Source organism: Schistocerca gregaria, chromosome 7, assembly GCF_023897955.1.
Source record: "Schistocerca gregaria isolate iqSchGreg1 chromosome 7, iqSchGreg1.2, whole genome shotgun sequence".
NCBI classification, from domain to species: Eukaryota; Metazoa; Arthropoda; class Insecta; order Orthoptera; family Acrididae; genus Schistocerca; species Schistocerca gregaria.
The window spans coordinates 426,849,732-426,865,395 of NC_064926.1; the positions used below are offsets into that span (position 1 = coordinate 426,849,732).

The 15,664-nt window shown below is 42.9% G+C and overlaps 1 protein-coding gene across 1 annotated transcript in view; it reads right to left on the bottom strand.

Moving 5' to 3' along the window:
• Positions 1-683: 683 nt before the first annotated feature.
• LOC126282038 (uncharacterized) overlaps positions 684-15,664 on the bottom strand; it is a 32,711-nt gene continuing 17,730 nt past the window's right edge. The window contains exon 2 of the mRNA XM_049981452.1: positions 684-1,118. Coding sequence (XP_049837409.1) covers positions 705-1,118 — 414 coding nt within the window. The 3' untranslated portion in view covers positions 684-704. The remainder of the gene's footprint in view (positions 1,119-15,664) is intronic.

Here is a 15,664-nt window from a genome sequence, read left to right on the forward strand (position 1 = left end):
TTCATCCCGCCATCCCTGTGGACTGAACCTATGTTAACCAACCTCACTCCCATTTACACTTCAGTCTTCTCCTCTTTCCCTTTCCTCTTTAGCTATTCATGCATCTTTTCATCCTACATAGTTGTGTTTATCTTTATACTATATACCTCTTTACTTCTGTATGCATCCTCTTTGGTTTGAAGCTGACACAGTACTTACAGTAGAATATCTTTGGCTTCCCTCTGACACCCATGGCTCCTTCCTTGCTACCCTCCCTGTTTACCTTTCCTCTGTTGCTTCATAACCGAGGTTGTGAGTAACTGAATCCACTTTCCCTTCTTCCCCTTTCTCCTCCCTGACGAAGGAACAAAGTTCCGAAAGCTAGGATACGTAAATTTTCTGTTCTGTTTTGTGTATCTATTGGCTGTACTGAGCTGTACTGGCCAGCCCCTTTATTTCTTTGTTAGTATTTGTTTCACAGTTCATAAACAGTAAGAGAAATAAGAATTTCATTCTTTCTTTAGCATACATAAGATTATTTCACTGCCACAATATCTAAGAGCTTACCACACAACATGATGCACAGAATTTCATGTATTCATTGTGATTTTGGGAATATCAAATCACCACAATGGAATTTTAATTAATTAAATGTTGCCAATTTTTCTAGATATGCATGAAATAAAGAGCGACACAACTTTTAATTAAAATATAATTTATTTTATTCAGTCTGATGAGGCAGAAGTACCTGATACACTGTGAATGTTGCTTCCATCTGAACTTTGCAGCAAAGCCTTTTTTTGAGAAATTAAGTAGTTTATTATTTCAGCCTGGCAGTCCAATGCAACATCATCTGGCATTTTTCTGAGATACGCTACTACTGTTTTCCCAAATGCATCCAGTTCGTCCTGCTTCAGTTCTTCCACTTTTTCAGTTATTTCTCTTAATACTGCAACAGCTTCTTTAACAGCTTCCACTTTCTGATTGCTCTTGGGTCTTTTCTCTGGTTCTTTGCTGTGGAAAGGATACTTTCTTTTTATACAGCTCTGAGGTTCCTGTTGTGGCTGTTCTGTCATGGGTAATCCTGGTGAATGAACAGAAATATTGTCTTCTTTTATATCAATTGATTCCTCATTTTCCTGAAATCAAAAGGAATTCAACATAATACAACACACAGAGAATACAAATCATTTTTGAAATAATGTGATAATGAACATCTCGCTACAGCCACGTCATCACAACAAGAGACCAGGATGATGCTGAGTACATGCTTCGAAAGTTAAAAGAGGAGTCTGAAAGAAGACTCCTTCCAATCAGCATGACAAAAATCAAATATCTGAAGGTTGTCAACAATACTATAGAAGATCTGGATGTTGGAGACAGTAAAATCAGGGGATGTAAGTCTTAAGTATCTGGTAGTTACGATGACATCAACTGGAAACAGTGAAGATGATGTATAAAATAGTGTGGAGCAGGTAGGCCATATGACAACTGGATTCAGTCCTTTGTAAAAACAAAGTAACAAAAAGGACCAAACATGTGAGGTATCATCCACTTGTTGAAAACACTGCTATATATGGAGCAGAAATGGGGGTAGTAAAAAAATGTGAGAGGAACGACATAAGAGAGGCTAGGGGCACTTATAAATCAATAATAGACAAAACAGAGATGAAACATCTAAAATAGTATGGACATCTGGAAAATAAGGACAATAGCCAATAGCCAAGAGAAGCGCAGCATTTGAACGGAGCAAAGAGAGGAAAGTGTGAGAGGCCTAGGATGTGCTGGACTTGAGAGGTCTGGGATGTGATGGCTGCCAGAGGACTATAAGAAGGAGACTGGTAGGATACAAAGAAGTGTAAAACAGGAAGCAATTAGTAGTGCCAACTGTAGAGTAGTTGAAAAATGATAATGAACCTCTTATATTTAAGTTTTGATATAAAAGCGACAATAAAATAAAATCTACATTATATATCTAAAAATAAAGATGCTGTTACTTACCAAATGGAAGCATTGGTATGTTGACAGGAGACAATAAAAAACACACAAACACACACACAAATTTCAAGGAGTCACTCCAATCCCGGGAGCGGGTTAACACATGTAAAATGGTATATACGAAGGCACAAACTATGTCACAGGCAAAAACGTAAATAATCAAATTCAGTTACCTACTTTTAAGATACAGTTATAATAAGTTATGAAATACTATTGAAGCTTTTGGCAGTAACAGAAGTCACAATGTCAATTAATTCTAAGAAATTTTCCTGCTGTAAAACATTAATGTACACGTCTGCTGAAATATGTTATTTCATAAGGTTTTTTTTCTTTTTCCTTTTAGGGTACCCTACACTGAGAGTGAATAGAAGGAGATAGAAAAGGGACCTGAATCAAGATAGAATTTTTGAGGATACATTGGAGCAATAGGTGGCGAATGTAGTGATACAGTATCCAACAAAAACAGGCTCCACACTTTTCAGTTACAAAGGAACTTTTAGCATTATCTTGCTGACATTAGTTTAGAGCAACTACTGTTTCCAATGCATTCCCCCACGACCACTCACATAAGTCAACTTACTTGTGGAAACACCTATCTTGCACACTGACATGACAGCCTACCAACAAATAATGAAACTTAAAAGGCGTTCTACTTCTTGAATCATGTCACTTCCCCCACCGTCACCTATGAACTTCAGCAGCTGCCACTAGGTGCATTTGCATTCATTCTGCTCGAATTCATTTGAGAGCACTGATCTAAAATTATTTGTTTCTGTTCGCAAAAAGTTAGTGTCACGGCAAAGTAATGTTCTTAGTCCTCAACTAAGTAAACAAATGCTTTCTAAAGTGGCAAAATGTTCTTAAACAGTGTGGTAGAATATCCCTCTAGTACACACACACACACACACACACACACACACACACACACACACACACACACACACAACACACACACACACACAGCAAATGTTGCATGATTGCCTCCATTGTAGCTTTGATTTTTACAAGGTAATTTATTTATTCCTCTTCTAAAGACCTATTCAAAACTGTATCACAGTGTACCATTCACTGAAACACAACGTTATTCATTACATAACACAACACTGACTTTGAGCCTGGGATCACAAACTCGTTCACTTGCTGGAGTTGTCAGAAAACAAATGAAAAACAAGTAAAAACATAACACAAAATTGACTTTGACTCTCCTGTACCATTGCCCGGGAGTATAACATTTAAAGGTGCTCAGAGAAGTGACCCTGGACACAGATACACTGGTGCACTCGTTGAATGAAAGAATTATTTACTGCTTCCAGTGTTGCCTGCTGAAGAGAATTACAAGCAAGCAGGATATGTTCCTGCATGTCTTCTGGAGTTGTTAGAATATCGCAATAGACAACGTACTTAACACATCCCCAAAGAAAAAAGTCCTGAGGATTTAAATCAGGAGACCTAGCAGGCCAAGTAACTGTTCCTCCTCGAGCAATCCACATGACAGGAAACCTTTGGTTCAGAATACCACATGCACGCAAGGCATTATGTGCTGGACATCTGTCGTGTTGATGCCACATAAGCATTTTGGTTCTTAGTGGCACTTTATCCAGAAGAGGAGGAAGAATTCATCTCAGAAAGTTGGCATACACTGTGCCGTTTAGACTTCATTGATGAAATAAGGGCCAATAATTGTAGTACCGAGCATTCCACACCAAATGTTAACTCTCTATTGACACTGATGTTCCACGTGTCTAAGCTATCGTGGGTTGTCGCTGGACCAATAATGCATGTTCTTTGTATTTACCTGGCCTTAGTTTGAGAAGGAACATTCATCGGTAAATAGAACATTGGAGAAGTAGTTCGGGTTGGCGAGGATTTGCTGCTGTGTCCACTGACAGAACTGTACACAATTCTGGAAATCATTCCCATGCAATTCTTGATGTAGTTGCGCATGGTAAGAATGGAACCAGTGACATGTAAGAATACGATGTACACTGGTTTTAGGTATGCCAATTTCATGTTCAAGCTGTAGTGTGCTCACAAGTGGATTCATAGTAACGGAAGTGAGAACAGTAACTTTGGCATCTTTGTCTGTGCGAGTACTATGACGATTGCGTTATCGTGGGTTGAAACTTCCTGCTTCCTGAAGCATTGCAACAAGATGAGAAAACATCCGTTGGGAAGGTGGGTTCTCATCAGGATCTCTCTCTCTGTACAGTTCTGCTGCCTGTATAGCATTTTGCCTACCTTCAAAAACAAGAAATGTTATGTCGATGCAGTTTGTAGGAAGGACAGCATTTACTGTATGCCTAATCTACACAACAGTATTTAAAAGGACTAAAGTACTGTTCTAAATGCACCCGTACATAAGAAAAAAGTATTGCAATCATTGTTCTGCGAACTTACATTCCCCATAGATGAGTAGCGTTTCTACCTTCTCTTCATTGGTGTACATTCTACTCACACAACTCTTCAACTGACTATGGTTAACGGAATGACGGGTGTGCATTCTACATATGTTTACATTTATCCTCTGTCAACTTTAGCACATGGATGTGTTCCATTACCCCAAGTACCTGCAATAAGTGCTCGGAGCATCAATGTCAATTTTGTTTTATGTAATTAATAACATTGTGTTTCAGTAAATGGTACACTGCGATACATTTTTGATTAGGTCTTTAGGAGAGGAAATGAATTACTGAATAAAAACTACAGGGCACCATTTAAAAAAGTCATACTGCTGTTCATATCTTTGTAAGAAACAAAGCTACAATGAAGGCAATCATGCTGATTGATGTTCCCCTGGCGATTAAAGAACATTTGCTTGAAACATTTTGTAATTTGAATCTGGACAAACAATTATTTAGGGTGGTGAAGATAAATGGGACACCCTGTATAGAAATGAAAAACCAAGTTTCATTTCCCCACAAGAACTGCAAGGAAACTCCCATAAGGAGAGCTTCACAAAAGAGCATATTAAAATCCTGGCATGACACAGCCACATAACTAGACAAATTCATGGATAAAATACCAGTAAAGACAAGTTGAAAAGGGGACAGAAGACTGTGGCTGGATGAGAACTTATAAATAATGAGTGACTGAGCCACGCTCCGATACATTAAAATCTCACACCCAATATATTGAGAAGAATTCCAGACATCATACAAAATTTTAAAACACAAACTACACTTGTCTCATTATCATTTAAAATAGAGGGCAGGTTCTGTGGGAGACTCAGATCAACCATTAGGTCACCATATAAAACACACTCCTTTAAAATATGTCATACTGACAGCTGTTTCCCTTATCTGTGGCATACTAAGAAGCCATGTATCAATGGATAACGTCTCACTCTAAGCTGCTTAATGGCAACTCCCACAGACTGTCATGGGTGAAAGCAGATAACCACAACTGCACTGAAGGTCTTGTGGAACATAGTTTATTCTTCCTCACATCCAGCCACTGAGCCTCCCACCAACACGTAGCCCTCCTGGTCACAAATGAAGTGACAGCCTGTAGGGAGACTTGACAGTGAGCAGTAGGAGGAAGGGAGCAAGCCTCCTTGGCAATTGCATCAGCGAGCTTGTTTCCCTGTATCCCTATGTGCCTTGGAACCCAGCATAAAATGATTTCCTATCTTGCTTCACAAGAGAAGGAAAGCGTCCAGCACTTCTTGCACAGTCAGATCTGCTGGGTACATCTGGCCAGCAGTGAGAAGGGCACTTTGAGAACCTGAGCAAGTGAGATATTTCTTGTCACTGCACTGTCATCTGCGCCACTGCCCTCAGGACTGCAAACAATTCTGTGTAATAAACTGAAAACTGCTCTGGGAGTCTTGTTCTGAGGACAATATCAGGGAACATGACATAACAACTGAGAAAATCACCCTGCTTAGACCCATCCATGTAAACGGTAATAAAATCTGGGTGGTGACATAATTGTAAAAATATAGACTGGGGTACAACGCTTCCTGTAAGCAGTCAGTTCGAATAGTAATTTATGCATTACTAATGGCCAGGAGGATGCTCCATTCCACCCCTGGCTTTGGACCTTAATACCCCCTACCCATAACAACTCAAGGCTCTGGCTTACATGGATCCCAAATGGCCTCATTGCTTGTGGCTGATGACTGAACACCCGTTCCAGTTGCACTTGCATAATGTAGCTGGATGTGGGTGATGTAGGAATGGAGAAAGCCCTATAAGCTTGGCACACCACAGGAAGAAGACATTGAATAGACAACAGAGTCTTGCCAACCTCCGCACACCCACACAGGCTAGCAACAGGACTTGGACAATAGACCCAAGGTGACAGCCTAATACCCTCGTGGTGAACCACATTCAGCATTTTGAGGTATGAAGGCCTTGACAATCCATAAACTTGGAATCTTTATTCAAGCCTGGTCACACGAAGGCATTATAAAGTTGGAGCAGACGTGCCCTCTCAGTGTCCCAAGACCTATGACTGATGCATAAAGGATGTTTAGGGCCTTGAGGAATCTCTCATTCAGTTCTTTAAGGTGTGAGAGCCACATTAGCTTCTCATCAAAAGTAAGGCCCAGATATTTCACATTTCCTTAAAAATGAACAAGGTACCCCCCAGTTTTAAAATGGGTGAATTAAAAAGAGAGCAGGAGTGATCAAAATCAACACAAACAGTTTTCTCTAAAGACAATTTAAAACTTGTGGTGTTAGACCATTCCTCCAACTGCCTGATCATCAGTTGCAATTGCTGAGCAGCCATTACAAGGTTGTAGGATGCACAGAAGATGGAGAAGTCATCCACAAACAAGGAACACAGTACAAGGCATCACACTGTGGACATACTACTGTTTATTGCAACGGCGAATACTGTGGCACTGAAAACACTCCCTTGATGGGCACCATTCTCATGTTTAAAATGGTCAGACAGAACATTCACAGTCTTGTATCTAAAACACCTGTCCAAGAGGAAGGGCCAAATGAGGTTGCATCTGGGTAGTATCATAGGCCTTTTCCAAAACAAAGAAAACACTGATAAGGTGTTGCTTACAAAAGAAAGCTTGTAGAATTGAAGCTCTGAGCAGTGTCAGATTATTTAGTGTTGATTGATACCATATTGGGAGCAACTTAGTAGGGACCTGGTTTTGAGAACCTATATTAGATGTCAGTTGACCATACACTGCAGTGTCTTTCCTATGCAGCTTCTCAGGCTATTGTTACAATAAATAAAAGGCTTGTCTGATCCTTCCCTGGTTTTAAAACTGAAATTAAAATAAATCCTTACCACGAGTTGGGAATGTCTCCCATCATCCACATTTCATTGAAGACATGGAGGAGGACCTCCTCCAACTGTAGGTCCAACAGTTTCAACCCATTTTATTTGATAAGGTCTTTTCTTCACATCATATCACAAGCTACTGACAATGCAGAATCCTACGGTCATGGAAAGAAAGTCTGGTTGCATTCCTCCTTGTTGGCGGAAAGGAAACCAAAATCGTCCTTCACATGTGTCTCATGATATTGATGGAAAGCTGAAGCCCAGCTAGACTTGACCCTAAGGGACTTACATAATTTAGAAATTGTCTGAGCTATGTCCCTCAACAATGTTAGGAGACACTCCTGTATTTGTACAGTTGCTATAAGTGGCTTTGAGTAGCATGTCGAGATTCTCCTGATGGCATCCCATATTTTACTTGTGGGTGTGGACCTATTGATGGAGTTCAGGAACTCTTGCTTACTCTCCCGAGTTATTCTCCTCACCTTCGCATGTAACATTTGAAAGGTTGTAAGATTCACACCTACAGGCCGTCAACTGAATCTGCGCATAGCCGCCCTCCTGTCCCTGCATGCAGAATGACACTTGTCATTCCACCAAGGGACAGGTCACTTCCTAGGTATTCCCGTTCACTTTGTGATGGATGCATCAGCAGCATGGGGAGCCACAGCTGTAATGTGAACCACCCAGTCCTTGATGCCATCACACTGCTCAAAAACAGCTCACTGCCTGTAAAGCATGTAGTTAGCCAGTTTGAAGAACCATCTCAGTGGCTTCATGTTTCACAATCTGCTCCATATGGCAGATAGATCCGGATAGGGTAGTGGGTACTACGGCTCCCATTGAGCAGTATCTGCAAGGGCAGGCGAGCAGAAGGAAAGGTCTATGGCTGTAGATGAACCTGTAGTAGTGCTAAAATGTGTAGTTTGACACACATTCATCAGTATGATATCAGTAGGGCATATCAGATTCTCAAGTATCTGCTTGAGGAAAGTGATGTTAGAACCCCACAGCACACTGATGTCACCTAAAAGGAGAAAGGGACAGGGTAGTTCATCAAGAAGATGTAACAGGACCACACTGCCAACGGGCTCAAGGGGCGGTAGGTACACACAGTACACTGTGACAGCAATATACATCAACTGCTTGTAGCATTGTGGTTAAAACACAAGTGAAGAATGAAAAGCGTTCTTGACAAACACTGACATCCCATCTTTGACCATGTCACCATTATGGTCGCCTTTTCTATTGAGGTATAGGTCCATCAGCCTGTTTAAAATGAGTCTCCTGAAGACAGAGGCAAAAGCATCTGTCCTGTACAAGGAGTCTCAATTCCTGCAGATGAGTTCTCTATCAATTTATGTTCCACTGGAGTATGGAGAGGAATTTCCTCAGTTTCGTCTTGATTTATCTTGTCCTTACACAGGGGTTGTGAGGTACTTGTAGAATGAGGGGGAGGAGGGAGGGGGGTGTAGGTGTTCAGTGATGAGGCATCAAAATTCATGATATCATCAACATTCAAATTTGCGAATTGATGTCTTATGGCACCTGGGAAAGCTTTTGACCTGAATGCTGAGACTCTATCCCTGCTCCCTTTAACAGCAAGTATGAGCATGAAAGTGAGCAGTGAGAGCTGTCTTCTTTGAGGAAAGTGGGCACTGAGAGGCACTCTGCTGTTGGGGTGCCTTTGTGATGGTCACTGTGAAAGGATTGCTGATCACTTCTGTCATAGCTGCCTAGATCATTATATCTTTACTAAATTTGGTTTAGTATGTATAGGTGCCAATATAGGTGCTGATCGTGGAGAGTGGTATGGTGGACATCATTTGTGTCAAAGTGTCAACATTGGGAATATATTTCTGCACCATGGAAGCATATGAAGTGGCAAAGACAGGGGGTTTTGTCACTTGATATTAATTTTTGGTTCTGCAAAGGGGATCCGCTTGGTCACTTTTATTTCCTGAATTCTACATACCTCAACAGAAATGGTGCAGTCTCAGCTCCAGACTGGGTGGTTCCAGAGCAGTTAATGCAGACTGCTGGAAATGGACAGTCAGTCCCAGCTTCATGGGCTGCCTTTACACACTTCTCACAGGTCACTTTGCCTCTGCAACCTAGCATTGTATGGCCAAAATGCTGGCATCTCTAGCATCACATAGGGTTAGGTATACAGGCCTAACCTTAAGTCGGAGGATACTTGTCATGATGTGTTCAGAAAGTGTTGGAGACTTTAAGGTTACAATGAAGGTTGCGGTCTTCTCAATTTCTCCATTATTACTATGCGTCCTTTACTAGATATCTGCTGTCCCCAATGATGTTTGTTCTTGTTTCAGTTTGGCAATGTCTATGTCCATAATATCACAGCATGTGACCACATCCTTCCTGGAACTAAGGGAGTTATGCAACTCAACAAGTATGCATAATCATCCAATTTTCATTACTTTCTAAATAATTTCACTTGCTTTGCATGTTAGTCTCAACCAGCACAGAACTGTTTCGCAACTGCTTGATAGACTTAAAGATACCAGCAAGCCCCTCTAAGCCTTTATGTAGATAGAAGTGGGACACTCCTTGAATCTCATTACTAAAGACAAACTGATTGTCAGGACAACTAACCTCCCTAATGCATTTGGATGAACGGGTGTGAGTACACCCAGGCAGTATGCTCGAAGGAGGAGAAGATTTTGAGGGTTCCAGCTTGGTGCCACGAGCAGCTAGGGAAACAAGGGTCCACTCAGGCATAGCCCCTCATGCCTGAGTAAGCCATATACAACTGAGGTGTGGCAGGTACCCCCGAGATTGCCTGATATGACAGTTCCACCTCAACAGCCATTCATCTCATCACTGAACAGCACATCTGGAGATTGAGGATGGTTTTTTTTTTTTTTTTTTTTTTTTTTTTTTTTTTTTTTTTTTTTTTTTTAACCATCCTCATGATCAAGCCAAGATCGTCATTCCCTGTGACACACAATATTCCACTGCTGTGTCACAGGGTGGTCACTGAACCATGCCCAGAGTTTATCTTGACAGGAGATTGGCAGCACTTACGTCACCAGCTCAAGAAATCCGGCTCACCTAGCCTGTACCCAGCTAACAAGTGTTGAGCCCCTGATGGTGGACTTTAGGAGAGGTAGTGTTTCATAGCAGCAAGTGTATGGGCATGAGGGATGTTGGTTTATAGGGAGGTGGTATCAACAGTGACAAGTAAGGATCCAGGGGGTAAAAGGTTGGGGATGATGGAAAGTGAGTGAAGGAAGTGGTTAATATCTTTGATGTGGAAGGCTAGGTTTCAGGCAATTTGTTGGAGATGTTGGCCAACAAGGGTGGGAATACTTTCAGTTGGAGCAGTGGGCATATAGAATTGTTGGGTTTGTGGTTTTTAGGGAGCATTAGAAGGGGTGTGTGTGTGTGTGTGTGTGTGTGTGTGTGTGTGTGTGTGTGTGTGTGTGTGTGTGTGTGTGTGTGGTGTGTTGTTGGGGAGAGGAAGGAGATGGACTCAGTTAAGAGGTTCTAGGAAGGACCTATGAATTTCATTAGGGATTGGAGGTTATGTTTGACTACCAGGATGGGATCACCCTGGAAGAGCAGGTGGAGAAGTCGGATATTTGGTGGAGACCTTCCATCAAGTAATCATTGCAACTCATCACAACAATGATGGAGTCTTTGTCTGCAGGGAGAATAATTAGGTCTGGATCTTTTTTCAGGTTGTATATGGCTGTCTTTTCTTCTGCCAAAAGGTTAGTATTCTTAGGAACAGAACTTCCAGGAATTCCTTATTCCAACTTGGCCTCACCATTCTGTCCCAAGTTATGAACTTCATAATGTAACCATGCATTACCAAGCCAATGCAGATAATGGCAGTAACATTGTTGCATAACAGATGCAGCAGACATAGTATAAATAGTCTGTAGGATTTACATCACCATCACATTGTCCCCCCATGAGGCTTGTCACTCTTTGGCAGATTCATGATTGGCTACCAAGGGGCCCTAACCTTTGCAGCATCTTTTCCCTACTGTGTTGCATGTATATCCTCTTGATATTCTTTTTCCCCTCCCTTGGGGCACATGTCTGGGGTGTTATTGGGAATGTTCCACATTGTCCAACACTGACATGAGAACAGTCTCACCACTGTTTTTCGTTCCTTTTTCCTTTCTTTGTTTCTCTTTTCCTATCTTTCCTCCATTTCGGCATTTGATGTTCCTCTTTTTCTTCTTCCTCCCTGTGCACTCCTGAAGGCCGCCCTACATGTCTGACTGGGTAATGTGTAATTCTTAGCCGCAGGTCGACAGGTAGGGCTCACACGTACCCACTGGTACGAGCCAGAAGGCCCAGGGAGGAGTGATTGGCTAAGCTGTTACCTTTTCAAATTGCCGATTGGTACCTCTGTCAGGTGTTTGGGAGGTGTGAACAATCACCTAACGTGAGTGCACTCCCTTATGCAGGGGGCCCCCAGTTGGAAGCAGCATGCCATCGGAGATGTTGGCAATCATGGGGGATTTTCTTGCAATGAGCCAATCATCTTCACAATCAATGTCCATGAAACATAAACAGAATGAGGTTAATGATTCAAAGACCCTCCTAGCTGCGCCAGAGTTCCTCATGGCTGCACCACAGTTCCTCATGGTTTCACATACTGAAGACGGTCAAACCTCCACAAAGGTAAATCTTTTTATTATTCAGAAAGGTGTTGATGCAATTGTCGGCCCTGTGAAATCCTGCTCTCATTTACGGAATGGCACTTTGCTTTTGGAGACTACTATTGATTCTCAAGCACAAAAACTGCTTGCCACCTCACTTTTCCACGGCTATCCTGTTCGAGTCAAGGCCCACAGACCTTTGAATTCTTCCCATGGTGTTATTTACAGTAGGCTGCTCAACGGTCTGACCAAGGCCGAAATCCAATCATACCTCTATGATCAGGGTGTCTTTGCCATCTATCGTGTGATGAAAAAGGCAGATTCCTCCTTAGTGCCCACATGCGCTCTTTTTCTCACCTTCAATAGAGTGGTGCTTTCATCCAAGATCAAAGCAGGCTATGAAATTATCACAGTCTGACCATACATTCTAAACCCGATGTGCTGATACCAGTGTCATCATTTCAACCACATTAGATTATATTGTCGACACCCAGCCAAATGTGTAACCTGTGGTAAGGATGCACACGAGGGTGACTGTCTGCCTCCTCCTCCATGCTGTATCAACTGCAATCACAGCCATATCACCTCCTATCAAGATTATCCCATGTATTTTGATGACCAGGCTGTCCAGGACATCCGGGTAAAGGAAAAAGTGCCTTACCTGGTCACTCGCAAGTTATTGGCTAGTCGCAAACCCTGTGTTCTACCGTATGGCACTTATAGAACTTCCTGTTCTTGCTACATCTCAGTCCATGAAGGACATGGCCACACAGATATGCAACCTCAAATTCAGCTCTGAGATTGTGAAATCAACCAGTGTCAGGGCAGTATCACCGTCCCCTCGTCCAGCTGTGCAACAAGCCTTCAAACTCTCTCTCAAGGGACGAAGCCACCAGCTACACAACCGGCAGGCCGGAAAGGATAGAAGGAGTACACCCCTGAAGACTTCCTATGTTCCTCCAGTCAACCAACACCAGAGTCTTAATATGCTAACCGGAAAGGCTTGAAGAAGTCCTACATAGGCAAATGGTCTTCTCCTTCGTCAACTCAAAGATCCTCTTCGACGGTGTTTCTACGTGATACCTTCACCCAGCTGGTGTCCATGTCACCAGTGAGCACCACCAATCGTGTTTCTGTGTTGGATGCCACAGAGTGATGCACAAGAAAGCCAATGTTTCTGTGGACCTCATGGAGCAGGATCCTTTTGTCTCCATGTCATGTAGCAGCGAGTCTTCAAAGGCTGGCACTTGGCAGGTGACACCCCTCCACCTTTTCCTCATCATGACTCTCCTCCAATGGAATGTTCACGATCTTTGATCCCACAAAGAGAATTTATGCTTTTAGAATCACAGCATCCCCTTCAGGAAACAAAATTATGTCCCCACAACCACTCTAAGCTTTCGCATTTCTTCCCCGTCCATTTTGACCTTCCCCCTGAGGTCGGCATTCCATCTCATGGGGAAGTCATGCTGCTCATACAGGATGATGATCATAGTAAACCCATCTTCTTGACTACCTGTCTTCAAGCTGTTGCAGTTCACCTTTTCCTTCCTCACCTGACTTTTTCCCTTTGTACCATTTATATCCCTTCATCATCCTATGGCCCCAGGGCAGGCTTCCTCCAGCTTATTGGGCAGCTACCTCACCCATTTCTGCTATTTGGTGACTTTAACGCACATCATCCCCTTTAGGATTCTCCCTTAACCTGTCACAGAGGTGCCCTCTTATTTGACCTTCTTAATAAACTTAACCTCTTCTGCCTTAACACAGGAGCACCCACATCCTTTCTGGCTCCTTGCACACACATTCCCATTTGAACATATCCTTCTGCACTCTCCAGCTGCCTATTGCCTTGAGTCGTCCGTTCTTTCTGACACCTACTCGAGCGTCCATTTCCCAAGTGCTACCCATTTGCTGACTCCTACCCCACCTGCATGCACTTGTTAGTTTGATAAGGCTGATTGGTGGCTTTACTCCTCCATGGTGATCTTCGAAGAACAAGATTTCCCCATTTGTGATGACCAGGTGGACTATTTGACAAATGTTGTCCTTACCACTGCAGAATGTTCCATTCCTTGGACTTCCTCTTTACCATGCTCTATCCCAGTCCCTTGGTGGATTGAGGCATGCTGAGATGTAATTCCTGTGCGGAGATGTGCTCTTTGCATTTTAACTGTCATTCTATAACAGCAAACTGCATTCATTATAAACAGATGCACGCACAGTGTCACCACATTCTTTAGGATAGCAAAAAAGCTAGCTGGATTTTACTCACAAGTTCTTTTAACCTTCCCCCCCTTCCTGTGTCATGTGGGCCAACTTCTGACTCTCTGGGACGAAGATCCATTCCTCAAGTTCCCACCTGACAGTAGTAGACAATGTCATCATGGACTCTATTGCTATCTCCAACACCCTGGGCCACCATTTTACGGACATTTTGAGTGGAGGTGGTTCAAGTGATACCCTTCTCTTCTCAGAACCGTGAGTGTTATAATGCCGCCTTTACTGTGAGATAGCTAGGTCATGCTCTCAGTTCATCCAGATACTCCGTCCCAGGGCCACATGCTCGCCACATTCAGATGTTGAAGCACCTTTCTCTTGTGGGCAAGCATTTTCTGCTTAATACGTACAACCACATCTGGGCAGAGGGCATGTTTCCCGGATACTGGCGTGAAGCCACCGTCACACCAATACCTAAGCCCAGTAAGGACAAACACCTTCCTTCTTGCTACCATCCTATCTCTCTCACCAGCTGTGTTTGCAAGGTGATGGAACGTATGATTCACGCCCGGCTGGTATGGTGGCTCAAGTCTCACAATTTGCTAACCACTGCACAGCGTGGATTTCGAATGCAGCATTCTGCAGTTGACCATCTTGTCACTTTGTCCACCTATGTCATGAATGGTTTTCTGTGGAAATGCCAGACTGCGGCCATGTTTTTCGATGTGGAGAAGGCCTACGACACCTGCTGGGAAACTGGAATCCTCTGTACTCTTTACATATGGGGCTTCTGTGGCCACCTGCCCAATTTCCTTGAGGAATTTTTAAAAAACAGAGTTTTTAATATGCATGTGGGTTCTGCTTTGTCATACACCTTTATCCAGGTAAATGGTATGCCTCAGGGTTCCGTAATGCGCGTCATCCTCTTTGGTATCACCATTAACCCTATAATGGCCTGCCTACGCCGAGCATCTTCGGCTCTTTTTCGCTGACAATTTTGCCATTTATTGCAGTTCTCCATGGACCTGTCTCATTGAGCAACATCTTCAGCGATGTCTTGATCGCCTTTACTCATGGACACAGAGTATTGACAATGGCTTTCGTTTTTCCACTGACAAAACAGTTTCAATGAATTTCTGGCGGCACAACTGGTTCCTCCCACCATCTTTACATCTTGGGCCTGCTCCTCTTCCTTTTGTTGAAACTATGAAATTCCTGGGGCTCATGCTCAATAGGAAAATTTGTGTCCTCCCATGTGTCTTACCAGGCAGCCCACTGTACATGGTCCCTCAATGTCCTCTGTGCCCTCAATGGCACTTCCTGGTGTGGAGATTGCACCACCCTCCTCCATTTGTACTGGTCCCTTGTCCATTTGAAACTAGGCTCTGGGTGCTTTGTTTATGCATCTGCATGTCCATTTCTCTTATGTTGTCCAACACTATCCACCATCGTAGCATCTATTTGGCCACTGGCACCTTTTACACTAGCCCGATTGAGTGTATGTATGTCAAAGCTGCTGAACTACCACTGCTGTGACTTTCTCCTCAGCAGGTTGGTTGGTTTAAAAGAGGGGTGAAGAG